General features: G+C 34.9%; 1 protein-coding gene across 5 annotated transcripts in view; it reads left to right on the top strand.

Annotated features, from left to right (window-relative positions):
• DPP10 (dipeptidyl peptidase like 10) overlaps positions 1 to 21,598 on the top strand; it is a 1,329,914-nt gene that overhangs the window by 1,202,991 nt on the left and 105,325 nt on the right. For all 5 annotated transcript variants that reach the window (XM_067025881.1, XM_059052403.2, XM_067025884.1 and 2 more), the window contains 3 exons: positions 1,004 to 1,158; positions 6,960 to 7,057; positions 18,319 to 18,442. In XM_067025881.1, the coding sequence (XP_066881982.1) occupies positions 1,004 to 1,158; positions 6,960 to 7,057; positions 18,319 to 18,442 (377 nt within the window). The remainder of the gene's footprint in view (positions 1 to 1,003; positions 1,159 to 6,959; positions 7,058 to 18,318; positions 18,443 to 21,598) is intronic.

Here is a 21,598-nt window from a genome sequence, read left to right as displayed (position 1 = left end):
ATGATTCCATCCCTTGCTATGGATGATCTATGCTCCCAGAAAGGTTATTATTATATCAAAGATCTCCAACCTAATCTCAAAATCTAATTTTGAAAGTGTCTTTTCTGAGTCTACTGCTGGTATTATGTTAGGGTCTTAAAAGGAAAAGAGTTAGCATATTCAATAATTTGAAAACTATTTATTTACTAAAAGATAATTTACAGAGGTGAAGGTATAGGGGATCCATAAATGACAGGACTATAATCTAGACTAGTAGCAGCCAGGCAATGTGCACCCCTATGATGCTAGAAGTGAGCCATTATCAGATACAAAAGGAGAAAATTGCGTAGATGAGGCTGCATTGATAGGAGTAGTGAGATCATTTAAAGCACTCAGCAAGCCTCAGGTGACATTTCAGGACAGAGCCAAGGGAATACATACTCTGACTTTACTCTCCTTCTAATCTCTTGCCAAAATACCATAGTGGCCATGCTCTAGAGAGCATACAGGTTAATTTCCTGGGCCAGAAATCAGGTGTAGAAAAGTGGATAGTGGATCCGGGGTCACACGAAAGATATCCAATATATTTTTAAAATTTTATTTCCTTAGAGCTTAGAATAGTTTAACGAATCTAGTAGGTATTCCACTTGTTTGATGATGAGAGGATGGAAATATGATTGAATGCAGATATGAATGAGTAACGACATGAATATGGTTTTATGCCATTTCAGTCTTCAATTACTGTTCTCATTCTTTTTACTCTGATAGTGCTTTCATCTCCTCTGTTCACATTGTTGACAATCCACGAAATCCTGACTTCACTGCTTTATTCTTTCCTTCCTTTGCATCTTCTTTTCTTGGGATTAAAAGGGTAGCTCAGAAGTAAAGAATTCTTCATGAAGTTGTTAAAACCCACCACACTGTATGAAAATATTTATGTACAATGAAGATTTCAAGGACAGATGTTTGTGGGTCGCTGGACCCACATCTACAGTTGTTTTCAAATAACACTCATTTATTCTAGAGGAACTTCTGCATTCTCACATCGCCCACTGGTGGTCACCAGATGGAGAAAGGCTTGCCTTCCTGATGATAAATGATTCCTTGGTGCCTAACATGGCTATCCCCCGGTTTACTGGAGCTTTGTATCCCAAAGGAAAGAAGTACCCATATCCTAAGGTAAGTAATGTGGAAGTGCCGTTTGTCCCCCCCCCGCTCTGTGTGCCAGTGACTTGATTGACAGTATTCTCAGTTAATGAACAAGTTGTCTTTGGAGAACAAAATAAGCCCCCTTACCAGTCGACAGTGTCATCATTTTAAGAGCTTGCAGTGGTCTGTGCGCAGTGCTTGTGTATGAACAGCTAAAGATGATTCAAGGGTGCAGGAACTTTTGCTGTATTTCTTTCACTTTGATGCTCTCATTCTTTATCCCTCACCTTCCTAGTTGAAAAGAGGGTGAGACAACATAAGAAGCAACATTGATCCCAGGGCAAAAGTTTCTCCAAGGTATATTCTGTGATCTGTTAATAGCTATTATACAGGAGCAAAAAGTGCCACAGTCAAATAAGTTGGGAATTCTCAGTTAAAAAAAAAAATTTAGCTTTTTTTCAGATGATTTCTTAGAGCACTTAATATACTGCTTGTTAATGTGTATTATAAATCTCCTATAAAAAGTAGACTGAGCATACAGAATCTCTAGTAAGGAATAGACCAAGCATAAATAATCTCAATAAAAAATAGACTAAACATAAAGAATCACCAATAAAGAATAGACTAAGCATAAAGAATTTATTAGTATTAATATTAGCACCAGTACTATCTTGGCAGAGCATACTCTGGAACATACTTTATCAAATGCTGGGGTAGAACCATAGCCAGGCATAGCTGGAATAGATGGAATTGTTTTATTGAGTGAAACGAATATGGAAACCCTGCCCAGATAGCAAAACTATTTTTAAGTGTTGGGTGAGGCCTCTGAAAGCAGGCTGTGTGTATTGGTTTTTCTCTTATATGTCTTTGTTAATTATTTAAGGTCTCTTGCTTTAAAGTTTATTATCCCCATGTTTACAAAAAAAAAAAAAAAAAGTGAGCTCCCTCCCCCAAGCATTAATCATATAAGGATGTCTTATAGAAAACTTTTAAAATTCAAGTTTATACATTTTAGCTCTTAATGAGGTAAGAGAAGGCTGCTGATTTCATTTAGAAGTCTTTATTAAGCCATTTCTTTAGTGAGTTGTACCTTGTGTTTCCAAAGTACAATAGGTTTTATACCTTTAAGTTTGTGCAGTACCTTAACTGGGCAGAGTACTGGAAAAATTACCCATCACGTGTATTTTTCTACTCCTGCAATGAAGGCGTGGTGGGGGGGATGACTTTCCTCATTTTCCTATCATCCACAAGACTCAAGTTATCCAAAGTGGGGACAGGAGGAAGGAAAGTAGTGAATGCGGAGAGTCAGGGCTGTGAAGCCTGTTTTCCTCAGGGAGATTCTGTGCTGTCTTTCTCCCCATCCTATCTTCCTTCCAGTAGGTTGTAGTAACAGAGTGACTGATTGACAGCTACAGGAGACAGCAGGTTTGAGAGGAATAAGATTCCATGATTTGGAAATATTATTTTTAGGGTCTTCTCTGGACATAGATCTGAAAGCACATATACTCAGTGCTCTTCAGGAAAAAATGGCAATTTGACCTAACAACAAAATAATTATATTTCCCAAGACATTTGTATGGTATTCCAAGAAAAGTACTTATGTCTTCTCCAATTGTAGATGTAGCCATGTTTTATGTATGACAGTTTGTGCAGGTACAACATACCTGTACCTGTTTTTTTTTCCAGAGAAAAAAATTAAAAGATTTTTGAAATATATTCTCACCCCATTTGATTTACTTATAATAATGAAAGTTCACCTGACAATGTAAATACAAAATGAAGAATGGGTCCATACCGTGAAAAGCACATGTCAATGGGCCAGACAGTCACTCAGAGCTGTTCAGTGTGTGCATTGCACAAAAGGAATAAAATCAGCCCCAGGGAAGGGACCACTTTCTGTAATTCATTTTCCAAGAGGAGTGGGGATTTTAGGATTCACACAGAAGAGCCATATGTAATAGCTGAATCTTCGAGTTCCCTTCTCAGTTACAGACTATTGGTGCTTGAACTTGGACACTCCTAGGCCTTATAATTTTATCAAGAATGAGGCAGGGGCTTCCCTGGTGGTGCAGTGGTTGAGAATCCTCCTGCCAGTGCAGGGGACACGGGTTCAAGCCCTAGTCCGGGAAGATCCCACATGCCGCGGAGCAACTAAGCCTGTGCACCACAACTGCTGAGCCTGCACTCCAGAGCCTGCAAACCACAACCACTGAGCCTGCATGCCACAACTACTGAAGCCCGTGCGCCTAGAGTCTGTGCTCTGCAACAAGAGAAGCCACCTTAATGAGAAGCCTGTGTAGCACCCGCTCACTGCAACTAGAGAAAGCCCATGCACAGCAATGAAGACCCAACACAGCCAAAATAAATAAATAAATAAAAACAATAAATAAATTTAAAAAACAAAGACTGAGGCAAACAAATGGACATACAGAAACATCTGAGAAAATCTAAATAAGTCAGCAGTAAGTCAGAAGATACTGGGTTGACAAACCTAGACAATTTGTTTTTATTAATTAATATTTCTTAATAGTAAAGCTAGGCATAAAATAATAATAATGTTTGTTTACTAAATGGGTAAATCATGTGTGCTAATAATATGCTATATATTTTCAGGGAGACTTCACTTTTTTTCTTCATTCGGCTGTCTTCACAAGTGCCTCTGTTTTACAATTGGGCCAACTAAGCTTCTAAAAGGCTAAGTCCTTTTATAAAAGTCATAGTTATTTAGAGAACAGAGAACTCAAATTTATTGATTCTGTCTCTCTCTCTCTCTTTCTGTCTAAAATTACCAGAGGTTAACTTGTATCTCAGAAGATGTAGCTGGAATCAAAATATCTCCTTGTCAAGTTAACGAATAGATGTGGAGCTCTCTTTGCTCCATTAACTACAAATGACTCAGCTCTGTATGAGTAACATTCTTAGTCTATATATTTAATAAATGATTTATCTAATGCATGATGTATGTAATACATAATGAAGGTCTTGAGTGTGTATTAATGACTACCATTGAGGAGTATTAAAAATAAAGACAAATATTATAGTGGCCAAAGAGAAAGAATCCCAAGTCCTCAGGTGGTTGTCAGTAGAAATATTTGCCCAGGTACTTAAGACAACAGGACTCAAAGAAGCTAGGTCTGGGTTTTCATCCTTGTTCTCAGAATAAATTTCAGAATAATTTTGGGTCTATTACTTGAATTTTCAAAGTCTCACTGTTTTCTACCCTGGTTTAAAAAAATGTTGGTTAGTTTTTCCACTAACAAATGTGTTACTTTGATTTGTTCTTACTTATGCAATAAAATTCCAAAAAGTGGTGCTTTAGGCATAGAAGTAATGCATAGAGTTCACACTAAATTGTGCTTCAAATTAAACTAGATTAAAACGAGTGCAGCAAATACCCAATGTGGTCAGGTTTACTAATGAAATACTTACACTAAACAAATATATTTGTATTTTGCTTAATTCAGCATAATTCAGAATTCATAAGATTACCCTATCATTAGCAATTCAGCACAAAAAAGATGCACAGTTCTATCTCAGCAACTCAGGTTAATCTTCTTAATTAAAACATTATCTCGTTTAATGACAGTTTGGTTGCCAGTAAAATAAGGTTAAGTATTATTGAGGCTTGTGTTTCAGAATCATAGAGGAAGGATTCTATGGGTTTGCAGTCTTTGTAGCAAATTAGACTGTTAAAAAGCGAATAGATGAACTCCTCTACTTTGCAAACTATCGAAACAATTCAAATATTAAAAAGTACAAATGAACTTTCAATGTCCACTTAATTTCAAAACTCCAAAAAAAATCAAATTGAGATTATAGAATGCTAGACAGCTGAATTTTGGAAACAGCTTAATGTTTGGTTTTTCTCTAAAACTGATCATAGTCGTACACAACTTTTTTTTTAGATGTTTTCATTTCTTTACTTTCTTTCAGTCCCAGTAATTTCATACAAATTCGGAGGGAGATAACAAACTTGCATTGCCTTTGAACCAAATGGATGTTAAGTGGTTATGTTTTCATTTATCAATGATCCTCTTGTTTAATGATGGCTCCAAACTTTTATTTGAATCTGAAAGTATTTTAAATTTATATAATAAATTAGTTGGCATTTTTCACAAATGCTTTGTTATAGTAATGGCTTTCTAACTTAATCTTGTACTTGAATCATGGACTTTTAGGCTCATGGTGTGCACACAACTTTTAATTTGTTTTCATGTGAAAGCTAATTGGGATACCAGTGATCCTGTACAGTCCTATAGACCTGAAAAAAAACTGCCTTAATATGTGGTAATAACTGTGTATATCTTTGACAAAGTATGTCATGAAATTAGGCATCACTGATAAGAATTCATAAAAATTGATCAAACTTCTTCTTTTTTTTTTTTTTAAAGAAGATGTTGGGGGTAGGAGTTTATTTATTTATTTATTTATTTTTGCTGTGTTGGGTCTTCGTTTCTGTGCGAGGGCTTTCTCTAGTTGTGGCAAGTGGGGACCACTCTTCATCGTGGTGCACGGGCCTCTCACTATCACGGCTTCTCCTGTTGCGGAGCACAGGCTCCAGACACGCAGGCTCAGTAGTTGTGACTCACGGGCCTAGTTGTTCCGCGGCATGTGGGATCCTCCCAGACCAGGGCTCGAACCTTTGTCTTCTGCATTGGCAGCAGATTCTCAAACACTGCACCACCAGGGAAGACCCTCTCTTTTTCTTTAATCAGTTTTTTGAAAGATAAAATGTATGAACATAGTTTTTCACTCACTAGAAAAATCAGTGTCTGACGACTTTTTAATTCATGAGTTAATTAATTATGTAATTAAGTATATACTATTTTTTGGCACTTTTGAAAATCATCTTTTTTGTTAGTCCATACAACAAAAGTATGAGATGGTTTTTTCCACTGAAAGGAAATCTACTTTGGCTCAAAACTTCTGACTGTGACATATTCTCAGAGAAATGTCTCATTTTTGAGAATCAAATAAAATAATACTTGAGGATCTTTAACATCCTATCCATGGTCCATATCCAATAAATAACAGTCAAAATTGAACCCAGATTTCTCTGATTCATAGATTAAACTGAACCAGTTCTCAAAATGTTGCCCTTTTACCAGCAATATCAGCCTCATCTGGGAAATTATTAGAAATGTGAGTTCTCGGGCTTCCCCGGTGGTGCAATGGTTGAGAGTCCGCCTGCCGATGCAGGGGACACGGGTTCGTGCCCTGGTCCGGGAAGATCCCACATGCTGCGGAGCGGCTGGGTCTGTGAGCCATGGCCGCTGGGCCTGTGTGTCCGGAGCCTGTGCTCCACAACGGGAGAGGCCACAACAGTGAGAGGCCTGTGTACTGCAAAAAAAAAAAAAAAAAAAAAGAAAAAAAGAAATGCGAATTCTCATGTCCCATCTATACATTAAAAATGCTAGAGGTAGGCCTCAGCGGTCAGTGGTTTAATCAGCTTTCCAGGCCCTCTGGATGATTTTCATGCAAGTTCACCTTTAATAACTGCTGAGCAGTAGTATATATCTATATATAGATATATGCACATATATCAGTGTTTTAGCAACATTTGCATACTAATTATAATCCTCTGGAAATCCTGTTACAGCACAGATTTTTAGGTCCACACCCAAAGATTCTGATGGGATAGGAGGGTGATGCAAGAGGGAGGGGATGGGGGATATATGTTTGCCTATGGCTGATTCACTGCTGTACAATGGAAACTAACACAGTATTGTGAAGCAATTATTCTCCAATAAAGATCTATTAAAAATGCATTTTCTTTCTTTCTCAATATATTCTAATAATGTATTTGCATTGCAACTTTCATTTTCTCAAAGGCAGGTCAAGTGAACCCAACAATCAAATTATATGTTGTAAACCTATATGGACCAACTCATACTTTGGAACTCATGCCACCTGATAACTTTAAATCAAGGTATGTAATTTCAATTTCACTTTTACCAGAAGATAGATCTTTTAACTCCAATTATCATTTTGTTGCAATTTAGAGAGAGATGTGATCAGCTCAGCAAATTCACTTGAAAATAAAACTGAGGTTGCATCCATTAGTGCAGGAATGAACTCATTCTTGATCTCTTGTTGTTCCCAGGAAGCATTTAGAGTTTTGAGGTCATTACCAGCACCACAAAATGACTAAATATACTAATACCAAAAATTAGCTCTTTGGCAGGAGATATGACAGAGAGATGGGGACAAAGGATAATTTTCCATTGAATTTTCTTCCTGAAAATAGTCACTCAATGTTTTTAAATGGTCCTCTTTCAAATAGTATAATCTTCCTAAAATGTGTGTAATTTTCCAACTTTTTCCCTGTAACTTGCCAATGATTCCCTAGCTTTGTTTTCCATGCAGAGAAATTTAATGAGATTTTGTTTTGAAATATCCTACATAAGAATCCTGCTTATTTAAGTCTGAGTGGGGAGAAAAGAAACACATTTTATGGGTTAGAAACATACTTTTAATATTAGCAAAATTTCCAATATTTGAACAACTAATCAAATGACCATGTGGATTGTGAAATCCAGAGTGGTCTCAGGCTTCACAGGTGATTCTTTCAAATATTTTAATCCTGTGAAAATTTACAGCAGTCCTGGAGATGGAATAGGCAGCTGATTTAGGAAAATAGGTTTATACTATATTGAATGGTATAAGGCTAAGCTTAGAGTTTGTTTTGATAACATCAAAAATAATCACAGGGTGACCTGATTCATGTAGAAATTCCATTCAGTGTTCCACTGACATATTTGGGAAAATTTCATCATATTTGGGATTTTCACAGATAGTGCAGCCTTTAGCATGTAGAAATTTTTCCAACTTGAAAAGTTATTAAAATATATATGGAAAGCTTACACTGGAAAGGCCCCCATTAATGATCTAATATAAACTGTTCCTATTATTGATGGAAAAGATGGGGCCCAAAGAAAAAGTATGCTTAAGATTAATTGGTAGCAGAGGTAGAAAGTGAAGTAAAACCTGTTTCAAGTTATAGAGCATTTCATCTAGGTTGTGATGAAAGGTCTTACAGGGTCATTAAAATTGACATATAGAATACAGTACAGTTGACTAAATCATTTGAAACTTCTACTTCTGAGCTTGGTTTACCAGCCATGAAATATCTGGACACAAATGAAGCAGTTATAAAAATTATTAATATTTTATGTGATCCTTAAGGCTTATCTTTTTCTCTGATTTGTTCAGTGCTCTGAATTAACAATAAAGAGCATTAACCTGGACTGTTTGAGTCATATTTCTACTACCACTTTATTGTGTGACCTTGGATAAGTCACTATACCTCTCTCTAAGCCTGAATACCCTAATCTTAAAATAATAATTTCTCATTTTTATCAGTTTTTTAAATCTTTGAAATGGAAGTCAATTTTATAATATCCAGGTTTCTTTCTAATAGAAGGTAGTGATTCCTGACCTTGATGCTGTTGCCTAAGAGTCTTTCTAATGAGTTCACCAGGTAGGACATAGCAGTGTCATCAAATACAAAGATTTGTAAAGACAGCATCAATTGTCATTATTAGAGTATTAGTTAAGCATATATCTGTTTAATATTTGAGGTACAATGTGATCAAATTAGTCACCCATTGCAAAAAGATATCACATATCTTTAGATGTTGGAAATCCAGTACATAGAATGGTATACTAGATCCCTCTAAGAATGAGGAAGAATCCTGTGAAGAAAAAGTTCTTAACTGTAATTCAGGTATGTTGGTTTAGCAATGAACTTGGTCTACATTTGGGAGAGTCATGTAATACCCTATCTGCACAATGTATGTAACATGTTTACTTTTTCTGCCTCATAGTTATGTAAGTGCCGGTTGTGGCATGTGAAACCACAGTTGGCACTTTTGGCACTTTTGGTGCACCAAAGTGTATGATTTATTCTTTTTGTTGGAAAACTCAAGACCAAAATTTACTTCAGAATGTTTTCTTCAATATTCCCCAGGAATATTCAGTTTTTATGCTTCCTTACTCATTTGTTCCTGGTGAAAGCTTTAGTCCAATTTCCTATCATCTGCATTTAACCTCTCTGAGCACCGGTATTACTTTGTTGGGCCTACAAACACACAAACATGAACAAAATAGAGCTATCCATGGTGCAAATGAAAGAATGCTGCATTTATCTGCACATCAAATGGAAATTAAACTCATACTTTTCCTTGATTTTGTTTTAGGATTATCAATATCTATAATATTTAACATTAGTACTTTAGCCATATGGAAATTTGCTAGAAAACTATTGTGCCCTCCCTAGTTAGATAGACATTTGAGGTCTAAAAGAGCATAACATTTTCCATAATATATTGGTCAGGGTCCTGGAAATTAAAAATACTCAAGAGGGGTAATTGAAGTGCAGTTAATTAAGGGACTATTAACAAAGATATGCATGGGATTAAAAGGAAAAACTCACAAGGGATGGGAAAGCAACACAGAATCTGCAATAGCAGAAAGCTTTTACTGCCCCAGGACTGAAGGAGAAAGGGCAGGCTCACTTAGGAAACCTGAAGAGGCTTGTAGCTGAAGAACAGAATGGACCAACAGGACCTGTCCACAGGTAGAACAATTAAGTCATTGCTAAACCGGACCCTAATAGGGAGTGGGTCCTGGGAATAAACGCTGAACTCTCTCCTCTAAAGCTTTGAGTTCCTCCAGAAGTCTCTCTTGGGCTATGGAGCCTCGTTGTAGAGCCCAGCCTCTGGAGACCATGGGGGTGAGTAGTAAGGGGCAAATTCAAGAATAGATTTGGAAAATGGGGAATATTCAACAGACATGATTTAAGGATAATATTTGCCTGAAAACTTTATCATTCTTATTACTTTAGGGATGTGTTGGAGATGTCCAGAAGAACACACAATAATTTCTCTGACTCCATGTGAAAAGTGTTCTGTCTCTGTTTCTAGTTCTGTTTCTGTCCCTGTCTCTTTCTCTCTGCCTTTGTGTGTGTGTGTCCTTCCATCTCTCTGTCTCTCTCTCTTTCTCCACACACAAATACACACATGCATACTCATCTAATGTTTACCTAAGTAATACTTGTACTTTTCCTGAAAACCTGCGATATTTTTCTCAAGTGCATTGTAGATTGTGTAACAAATTATGTTTCAACTGTTTGCATCAGTGTATTTTGGACATGGAGTTTATGCTTGGTGACACCTGGGTATCTCCTGTAACTTATTTTCCTTTATCTGTCTTCCTAATTTTATTTACCACAGTATTCTTAAGTCATCCTAAGCTAACACAAATTCTTTTTATTTTTTGAAAATGTTAGCTCTATAAATATACAAATTAATAGTTTGTTGGTACCAGTATTAGTAGCAATTTTCCCATATTTATTAGTGACAGTATTCCCATAGGTATTGCAAGCCTGTATACCTTTATTGGAGAATTTAGGTATGAACTTAAAAATACATAGTTAACTTTTAGAGGAAATATTTTTATAATAATGAATAATGCAGATTTAGAGACTTGTCACATTGTTTGGGAGAAGTGGTTATCTCCTGTGTTCATTCATCTCCAGGCTGAAGAATAAAGACAGTGGTTTGTCTTTAGGTTCTCCTCACTCTCTGTCTTTGACATTTTACTTACCAGAAATCTTTCTTTAGTCATCCACCCTTTGTGACACATTGTTCTCAGCCTGTTTCATTGATATGACACTGTCATATTGCCCTTGTTATTCTGGGCTTGAACTGCCATGGTTTTTCTTCCTATTTAATTGAAGTATGTCTAGTCTGTGTCTCTTATTCTGCCAGTGAATGTCTATACCTTTCAATAAAATCTAATTAATAAATTTATCTGTGTTGATGGAAGTGACCCTTCTTACAAGTAAAGCATGGATATTAACAGAGGTCTTTGGAGGACACTAGCTATGAGTTGGTCATGAATGTCATCACAATACACTTGTGGGCAGAGATCTTGGGTTATCTGGAAGAGAGTGAGCTCAGAGTAACCATATATGCACAAAGACTGTTGTGAACAAAGAGTAGTGATTGGGCAGGAAGCCAGTGAAAACACAGGTGTGACTGCTAATATACCTGTCTGCTGGTGATGCTGGTGCCTCCATTCCACATACCCTTGTGAACAATTAGATCTCTTGTGCCAGACCACCCAGCTAATAGAAAGTCTTTCTTGACTTGAGTGCAATCCCTCTAACCTGCTTGTCTCTGTCTCTGTGGCTCAAGAGGACCAGATCCTCGAGGACTTCCTGGGTAATCCAGAGCCATGGAGACTAGGAACAAGCAGGAAACCCGGTTATAAGGAAGGGACACTTTCTCTGGCAACTGGTCATGGGACACCAGATCTAATGTGTTCATGAGATGGAGTTCCCGGAGGACAGCCACATCTGCAGCAGGCAGGCCAAGGAGTGTGGCATTTTCAGGTAAGGGCACTTCCTTATTTCCTCATTCAGAGGAACCCTAAATACTTATAAGCAAACTGAACAAGTCATTATAAATCATAAAGAGATGTGCACCTAGGACCTTGGAACAAAGAAAGAATACAGGATGTAATTTAGTTAGTAAATACTAAATTTTGCTTATGAACATAAGATACTTTAGGTACGAACACACAAAATCATATTATTTAATCAAAGAGAAATGTACGTGGTATGACAATAAATAATTTTTTTTTTTTTGAAATTTTGAACTTTATTTATTTTTTTATACAGCCGGTTCTTATTAGTCATCAATTTTATACACATCAGTGTATACATGTCAATCCCAATCTCCCAATTCATCACACCCCCCCCACCACCACCCTGCCACTTTCCCCCCTTGGTGTCCATATGTTTGTTCTCTACATCTGTGTCTCTATTTCTGCCCTGCAAACCGGTTCATCTGTACCATTTTTCTAGGTTCCACATACATGTGTTAGCATAGGGTATTTGTTTTTCTCTTTCTGACTTACTTCACTTTGTATGACAGTCTCTAGATATATCCACGTCTCTACAAATGACCCAATTTCGTTCCTTTTTATGGCTGAGTAGTATTTCATTGTATATATGTACCACATCTTCTTTATCCATTCATCTGTTGATGAGCATCTAGGTTGCTTCCATGACCTGGCTATTGTAAGTAGTGCTGCAATGAATATTGGAGTGCATGTGTCTTTTTGAATTACATTTTTCTCTGGGTATATGCCCAGTACTGGGATTGCTGGGTCATATGGTAATTCTATTTTTAGTTTTTTAAGGAACCTCCATACTGTTCTCCATAGTGGCTGTATCAATTTACATTTCCACCAACAGTGCAAGAGGGTTCCCTGTTCTCCACACCCTCTCCAGCATTTGTTGTTTGTAGACTTTTCTGATGATGCCTATTCTAACTGGTGTGAGGTGATACCTCATTGTGCTTTTGATTTGCATTCTTCTAATAATTAGTGATGTTGAGCAGCTTTTCATGTGCTTCTTGGCCATCTGTATGTCTTCTTTGGAGAAATGTCTATTTAGGTCTTCTGCCCATTTTTGGATTGGGTTGTTTGTTTTTCAAATATTGAGATGCATGAGCTGTTTATATATTTTGGAGATTAATCCTTTGTCCATTGATACATTTGCAAATATTTTCTCCCATTCTGAGGGTTGTCTTTTCATCTTGTTTATGGTTTCCTTTGCTGTGCAAAAGCTTTGAAGTTTCATTAGGTCCCATTTGTTTATTTCTGCTTTTATATTCATTACTTTAGGAGGTGGATCAAAAAAGATCTTTCTGTGATTTATATCAAAGAGTGTTCTTCCTATGTTTTCCTCTAAGAGTTTTATAGTGTCTGGTCTTACATTTAGGCCTCTAATCCATTTTGAATTTATTTTTGTGTATGGTGTTAGGGAGTGTTCTAATTTCATTCTTTTACATGTAGCTGTCCAGTTTTCCCAGCCCCAGTTATTGAAGAGACTGTCTTTTCTCCACTGTATATCCGTACTTCCTTTATCATAGATTAGTTGACCTTAGGTGCGTGGGTTTATCTCTGGGCTTTCTATCTAGTTCCATTGATCTATATTTTTGTTTTTGTACCAGTACCATATTGTCTTGATTACTGTAGCTTTGTAGTATAGTCTGAAGTCAGGGAGTCTGATTCCTCCAGCTCCGTTTTTTTCCCTCAAGACTGCTTTGACTATTTGGGGTATTTTGTGTCTCCATACAAATTTTAAGATTTTTTTGTTCTAGTTCTGTAAAAAATGCCATTGGTAATTTGATAGGGATTGCACTGAATCTGTAGATTGCTTTGGGTAGTATAGTCATTTCCACAATATTGATTCTTCCAGTCCAAGAACATGGTATATCTGTCCATCTGTTGGTATCACCTTTAATTTCTTTCATCAGTGTCTTATAGTTTTCTGCCTACAAGTCTTATGTCTCCCTAGGTAGGTTTATTCCTAGGTATTTTATTCTTTTTGTTGCAGTGGTAAGTGGGAGTGTGTCCTTAATTTCTCTTTCAGATTTTTCATCATTAGTGTATAGGAGTTCAAGAGATTTCAATGCATTAATTTTGTATCTGGCAACTTTAACAAATTCATTGATTAACTCTATAGTAGTTTTCTGGTGGCATCTTTAGGATTCTCCATGTATAGTATCATGTCATCTGAAAACAATGACAGTTTTACTTCTTCTCCAATTTGCATTCCTTTTATTTCTTTTTCTTCTCTGATTGCCATGGCTAGGACTTCCAAAACTGTGTTGAATAATAGTGGTGAGAGTGGAAATCCTTGTCTTGTTCCTGATCTTAGAGGAAATGCTTTTAGTTTTTCACGATTGAGAATGATGTTTGCTGTGCATTTGTTGTATATGGCCTTTATTAAGTTGAGGTAGGTTCCCTCTATGCCCACTTTCTGGAGAGTTTTTATCATAAATGGGTGTTGAATTTTGTCAAAAGCTTTTTCTGCATTTATTGAGATGATCATATGATTTCGATTCTTCAGTTTGTTAATATGGTGTATCACACTGATGATTTGAGCATATTGAAGAATCCTTGCAACTCTGGGATAAATTCCACTTCATCATGGTGTATGATCCTTTTAATGTGTTGTTGGATTCTGTTTGCTAATAGTTTCTTGAGGATTTTTGCATCTATATTCATCAGTGATATTGGTCTGTAATTTTCTCTTTTTGTAGTATCTTTGTCTGGTTTTGGTATCAGGGTGATGGTGGCCTCATAGAATGAGTTTGGGAGTGTTCCTTCCTTTACAATTTTTTGGAAGAGTTTGAGAAGGATGGGTGTTACCTCTTCTCTAAATGATAGATAGAATTCACCTGTGAAGCCATCTGGTCCTCGGCTTTTGTTTGTTGGAAGATTTTTAAATCACAGTTTCAATTTCATTACTTGTGATTGGTCTGTTCATATTTTCTATTTCTGCCTAGTTCAGTCTTGGAAGGTTATACCATTCTAAGAATTTGTCCATTTCTTCCAGGTTGTCCATTTTATTGGCATAAAGTTGCCTGTAGTAGTCTCTTAGGATGCTTTGTATTTCTGCGGTGTCTGTTGTAACTTCTCCTTTTTCATTTCTAATTTTACTGATTTGAGTCCTCTCACTCTTTTTCTTCATGAGTCTGGCTAATGGTTTATCAATTTTGTTTATCTTCTCAAAGAACCAGCCTTTAGTTTTATTGATCATTGCTATTGTTTTCTTTGTTTCTATTTCACTTATTTCTGCTCTGATCTTTATGATTTGTTTATTTCTGCTAACTTTGGGTTTTGTTTGTTCTTCTTTCTCTAGTTTCTTTAGGTGTAAGGTTAGATTGTTTATTTGAGATTTTTCTTGTTTTTGAGGTAGGATTGTATTGCTATAAACTTCTTTCTTAGAACTGCTTTTGCTGCATCCCATTGGTTTTGGATCATCGTGTTTTCATTGTCATTTGTCTCTGTGTTTTTTAATTTTCTCTTTGCTTTTTTCAGTGACCTCTTGGTTATTTAGTAACGTATTGTTCAGCCTCCATATGTTTGTGTTTTTTACATTTTTTTCCCTGTAATTGATTTCTAATCTCATAGCATTGTGGTTAGAAATGATGCTTGATGTGATATCAATTTTCTTAAATTTACTGAGGCTTGATTTGTGATCCAAGATGTGATCCATCCTGGAGAATGTTCCATGCACACTTGAGAAGAAAGTGTAATCTGCTGTTTTGGGATAGAATGTCCTATAAATATCAATTAAATCTATCTGGTCTATTGTGTCATTTAAAACTTTTGTTTCCTTATTAATTTTCTGTTGGGATGATCTGTCCATTGGTGTAAGTGAGGTGTTAAAGTCCCCCACTATTATTGTGTTACTGTCGATTTCGTCTTTTAGAGCTAGCTGTTAGCCATTGCCTTATGTATGGAGGTGCTCCTACGTTGGGTGCATATGTATTTATAATTGTTATATCTTCTTCTTGGATTGATCCCTTGATCGTTATGTAGTGTCCTTCCTTGTCTCTTGTAACATTCTTTATTTTAAAGTCTACTTTATCTGATATGAGTATTGCTACTCCAGCTTTCTTTTGATTTCCATTTGCATGGAATATCTTTTTCCATCCCCTCACTTTCAGTCTGTATGTGTCCCTAGGTCTGAATTGGGTCTCTTGTAGACAGCATATATATGGGTCTTGTTTTTGTATCCATTCAGGAAGCCTGTGTCTTTTGGTGGGAGCATTTAATCCATTCATGTTTAAGGTAATTATGAATAAGTATGTTCCTATTACCATTTTCATGATTGTTTTGTTTTTGTTTTAGTAGGTCCTTTTCTTCTCTTGTGTTTCCCACTTAGAGGAGTTCCTTTAGCATTTGTTTTATAGCTGGTTTGGTGGAGCTGAATTCCCTTAGCTTTTGCTTATCTCTAAAGATTTTAATTTCTCCTTTGAATATGAATGAGATCTTTGCTGGGTAGGGTAATCTTGGTTGTAGGTCTTTCCCTTTCATCACTTTAAATATTTCCTGCCACTCCCTTCTGGCTTGTAGAGTTTCTGCTGAAAGATCAGCTGTTAACCTTTTGGGGATCCCCTTGTATGTTTTTTGTTGCTTTTCCCTTGCTTCTTATAATATTTTGTCTTTGTATTTAATTTTTGATAGTTTTATTTTTATGTGTCTTGACTATAAATAATTTTTAACTTAATTTTATACCTAACTTATTGTTCTCTTTGAAAACCATTTATTCCCTAGATTTGTACCAATTGAATTTTAATGGTTTTTATGTATGAATTTTCTTTTAAATCATGATTTTCCATCTTATATAGTTAATATAATGTGTCAAGTCTGGGAAGACATTACAAAGATGTTCTTAAAACATTTCACCTGAAGGCTACTTTGAAAGGAAAACACTCAAAATGAATATTTAAATTTTGTTTGTTGTTCCTGTTGTTATTTATTTTAAAAACCATTCATATTAATTATTCTCATTTGGCACAAAATATAATATTAGTCACTTTAGCTAAATGAAGCAAATTTCTGATAAGGTTTGAAATTCTTCTATATGTCAGTTCTCTCCAGATTTTTCAATAAATATTACCACCCTGATTATGCAGTCTTTGGTCAGTTGTTTATAACAATCAAATTATTTTTTACTTCAATTTTGCACAACACTTATGCCAATTACTCAGAAATATATATTATCACAATTCAGCAATTTTTTCCTGATTAATTAGAGTATCCACTATCATTTTTCTCCATACTAAACCTCCTAGGTAAATTTCTTAAAAATTAATGTCTATATTTTTCCCTTTTTAATATTCACACTGCCCAGTATGGTAATGCATGCAAAATAAATGAGTTTAAACAAAGCACAGTGAAAGCGAACAAGACACAGATCTTTAAAGAATCACAAGGCCCATTGATTTGGTGAAAGATTAATCCTAAACTAGTAGCATATTTGATTCAAAGTTGCCTTGTTAAATTTATTTAGGTAAGTTTATTTTATGATTTCACTGAGTTTCTAGGCAATTTTCAAATGGGACTCTGCTAGTTATGAAAGGTGCTGGATAGCTTGAAGAGATTATTGAAGAAGATATGGCAGGATTCACTGTATGATAAGTTATGCTTGTCCTTCTGACATCTTTACTTTGATTGGCTAACCAGTTTTTGAGAGGAAGCACTAACTACTCAATAATGTTAGAAATGTGAGGTTCAGGTAGCTGAGTGTCTATCTCAATGTGTCGTACGAGAGATGATTTGTATTACAAAGTTTTACCTTCATAGGAGATTTTTTTCAAAGTCACTTAAAATCCTGAGGCATTCATTTTAAGACAATATTCATGGATGGCATTTTTCAAACCATTTCTAAATCATCTAATCTATTTTGAAACTGGGCAATTTTGTTGGAGAATTTTTTTTCTTTTTATCATAAATTGAATCAGTATTAGTGATTGCATTTTGTTATGTGTGGGTTTGGGGGGGTTGTGATATATTATGTAAATTTCCAGGCATAGAATCTATAAAGGAAAAATTTAAGCTTTCCCAATCTACAACTATCATGAGGACATAGGCTCCACTAATTATCATCCTCACTTTACCAAAAGTTCAGTAACCGTTCATATTCTTCAATTTGATTCCTTCTTTGTTTTAAACTTTTTCAAATAAATAAGATTTTAAAAATAATATTGTAAAAAATATTATGAATAAGATTATATTTCCATTGTCCCTCAGTGGAAAAAGACCAAAGCAAACCATTCATGGCTCTGTGGCTCAAGTACTATGGATAAAGTGAGACAACATTGAAGTCATACATAAGAAATAACTATTAAATCAATAATAAGATTTGCCTTTTAATTGATTATTGAATGAATTTTTGAAAAAGTAAAATGGAATATAGCTTAGAAATTTTTTTCTTATTTTGTACATATGTTAGCACTGTACTGATCAATATAAAATAGCAAATTATTTATAAATATCTGGTATCTTGATTATTTTTATTTTTTCCAAAAATTTTCCTTCTGTGAAATCATTCACTTTCAAATTTATTCTCAAATTTTCTGTATATTTATGTATATATGTATATGTGCATGTGTTTACATACATATGCACACACATATATTTGTATTTATATATATCAATGTTTGAAGAAGCAGATGTGTATATATATAAATGGAGATTAACATGATGTGACATCCTTATAGCGTTTCATTTATTCTGCATGTAAAATAACAAGTGTATATTATTGGTGCTGTACACGTTCTCTGGCTCTAAATGTAAATTTTAATTTTGTTTCCAAACTAGAGAATACTATATCACTATGGTTAAATGGGTAAGCAATACCAAGACAGTGGTCAGATGGTTAAATCGACCTCAGAACATCTCCATCCTCACAGTCTGTGAGACCACTACTGGTGCTTGTAGTAGAGTGAGTATAATTTACTTTCCTTTATGCCTAAAATATAATAGTTCATGCTGCCTTTCAAAGGAAAATTAAACAATTCTTTGTGCAAAGACTTCAATATTTAACTTCCAAAGCTATTAGGAGTGTATACTTTAATTCATAAATCTTCCGTACTTTGACATAAGAAATATAGATGATAAACGCAAGAGAACAAATTAAGCTTTAAAACAATGAATTCTTATATAGTATAAAGGGTAGTGCAAGCCATGTTAGTTTCATTCTCAAATGTAGGCTTTCTCTCTACTTTTTGATGGTGATTAACTTGAGAATATGTGATATTTCTTTCCTGTCATTGTTAAACAATTCCAAAAATTCATCTTCTTTTCTGTAGTTCAGATTAGTCTTCTAAAATAAGTGTCTCTGTCTTTAAATTATCTAAAAATAGTAAAAAAAAAAAACCATGATTCTTTAGCAAGTAGGTTGTATTTCAATTTCTATAATCATATTTTATAAACTCTGCAATAGATTCTATATGTGTCATTTCAAGGTTCTTAATAAAGGGAATACTTTAGGGCTTCCCTGGTGGCACAGTGGTTGAGAATCCGCCTGCCGATGCAGGGGACATGGGTTCGTGCCCCGGTCTGGGAAGATCCCACATGATGCGGAGCGGCTGGGCCCATGAGCCATGGCTGCTGAGCCTGTGCTCCGCAACGGGAGAGGCCACAACAGTGAGAGGCCCGCGTACCCCCACCCCCCAAAAAATGGAATACTTTAATAAGTTTAAATTGCTATATTACATATTTGGTACTTGGTAAAGGGTTCTCAATTATTTAACAACAGAATTTTCAAACTTATGCTTCTGGACAAGATGGAGTAAATGTTACCAGCCTTGCATCTCTATAGTAATCAACTGTAATACTTTACAAAATATATTAAACAACTATATTCAGACATTGGACAATATGGCAGTCAAAATATAAATGGTCAAATGAAGCTATGGCTTCCTACTGGTGACGCATTTGAGGCCACAGTGCAAGGAGATGGCATCCAAGAAAAGCACAAGTGTATCACTAATCCAAAGGCAGGGAGAATCAGAGTTTGAGCCTATTGTGGTGGCTGAATTTTGCAGGACAAGTACCACAGCATAGGAGCTATATATAAAAGAACTTCAGCAATATATGTAAAGGTTTCTTAAGTCTTTATCTCAGTACTTAGCTGTGCAAGTAAAGGGCCTGCCTCAGAGAGGGAAGCACATAGAGAATCTGCAAGTTGCACAATACTTGGGGACTTAGGAGTAATGAACAGCAAAAATAGAGATCTCTCACTGAAAACACTAAGCATTCAACTCAGAGCCCAGAAAGAAAGTGTATTAGGAATACAACTATTCTAGACTCCTATTAAATCTTTTAATCAAACCTTGAAAGAATTGAGTTCATCTGCCTGTAAACTGGCTGCCTGCCAGAACAAAGTTTACTCTTTAAAATAATTAAAAATTCATTCTCAAAAATGTAGCATTCACAATATCAATCACACAATTAAAACATACTATATATGTAGAGACATAGAAAATATAACTCACCCACCTCCCCCAAAATAAGAAGCAGACTTACAAAGGATATAGATACTGGAATTAACAAACAGACTGAAAATTTTTTTCAAAGCTTTTAGATATTTTTGTTATTTAACAAATTAAAGGATGGTCATAATTAGTAAACAGATGAGAAGTTTCAGTAGCTAAATATAAACTATAAGAACAGAACAATGAAATATCAGAAGCTGAAAAATGCAGTGTCAGAAATGGAAAATTGCCTGGATGAGCTTAACAACAAATTGGACACTGTTGTAGTCAAGGAAATATAAATAATTCAAACAGAAGTCTTTAGGGAATAAAGACTGGAAAAAAAAGAGCAAAGCCTTAACTACCTGTAGAACAATATAAACTGGTATATATGTAAAATTTTATATACAGAAGGCAAAATTTGAGATACCAGGGCAGAAAAAAATGTGAGAATGTAAAATGTAAAAATGTAAGAATGTAAGAAAATGTAACAATTACTTAAATAATCAAATTTGATGAAAAACCATTAATCCTTATATCTAAGAAGTTAGCAAATCTCAAACAGAATAAAGACAAAGAAAAAACTACATCACCACATAGTACATAAATTAATGCAAACAAAAGATTATGAGAGGAAATTTAAAGTAGCCTGAGAGAAAAACACATTACATATTGGGAAATATAATGATGAGAATTATGGACTGTGTCTCACTAGAAACAATGCAAACCAGAAAGCAATGGAAGGAAGTCATTATTAAAGGACTACATCCTATGAAAATATCTTTAACAAATGAAGGCCAAGGAAGATATTTTCAGATAAATTGGAACTGAGATAATTCATCAAAAGTAGATCTGCGTAAGTAACAGGAAATGAAGTTATTCAGGCTAAAATAAATGACATCAGATGAAAACTCAGATCAAAATGAAGGAAATAAAGGTGCCAAGTAAGGTAAATATGTGAGTAAAATAATTTCTAGTACTTAAATTTTCAAAAAGGTAATTAAGGAAATTAAAGTAGTATACAAGAGAGATATTAATAGAATAATTTCATAATGATATAGTATGAATTGATTAGGAAGATATAACAATTCTAAGTACCTATGCTTCTAATAATAGTTTCTAAATATTTAAGCAAAAGCTGACAAAACTAAAGAAGAAATAGAAATATACGGAGACAAATATTATTTTCAATGTATTTGATGAAATCAGTAATCAAAAATCTGTAATGATAACAAAGATCTGTACAATACTATCAACAACTTAAACAAATTGATATTTAGGAAAAATTTCACTCAACAACTATATAATAAACAATCTTTTCAAGTGCAAGGGGAATATTCAAAAATCTCAAAGTGCATAAAGTGAAATCAAGCAGAGTATATTGTTTGACTACAAGAGAATTAAATTAGAAATTAGTAACTAAAAGATATTTGGGAAATTGACAAATATTTGGAAAATTAAAAAACATACTCCTAAATAATTCATAAGTTAAAGGACAAATCACAAAAGAAATTAAAAACAATTTAAAATTCAAACATAATGAAAACATAGCAGGTCCAAATATATGGGTGAAGCAAAATGATGTTTAAAATGAAGTTTATATCTTTAAATGCATATATTAG

This window comes from Kogia breviceps, chromosome 2 (genome assembly GCF_026419965.1).
Source record: "Kogia breviceps isolate mKogBre1 chromosome 2, mKogBre1 haplotype 1, whole genome shotgun sequence".
Taxonomy (NCBI): domain Eukaryota; kingdom Metazoa; phylum Chordata; class Mammalia; order Artiodactyla; family Physeteridae; genus Kogia; species Kogia breviceps.
Note: the sequence above shows the minus strand (reverse complement) of the source record. Positions and strands in the feature narration are given on the sequence as shown.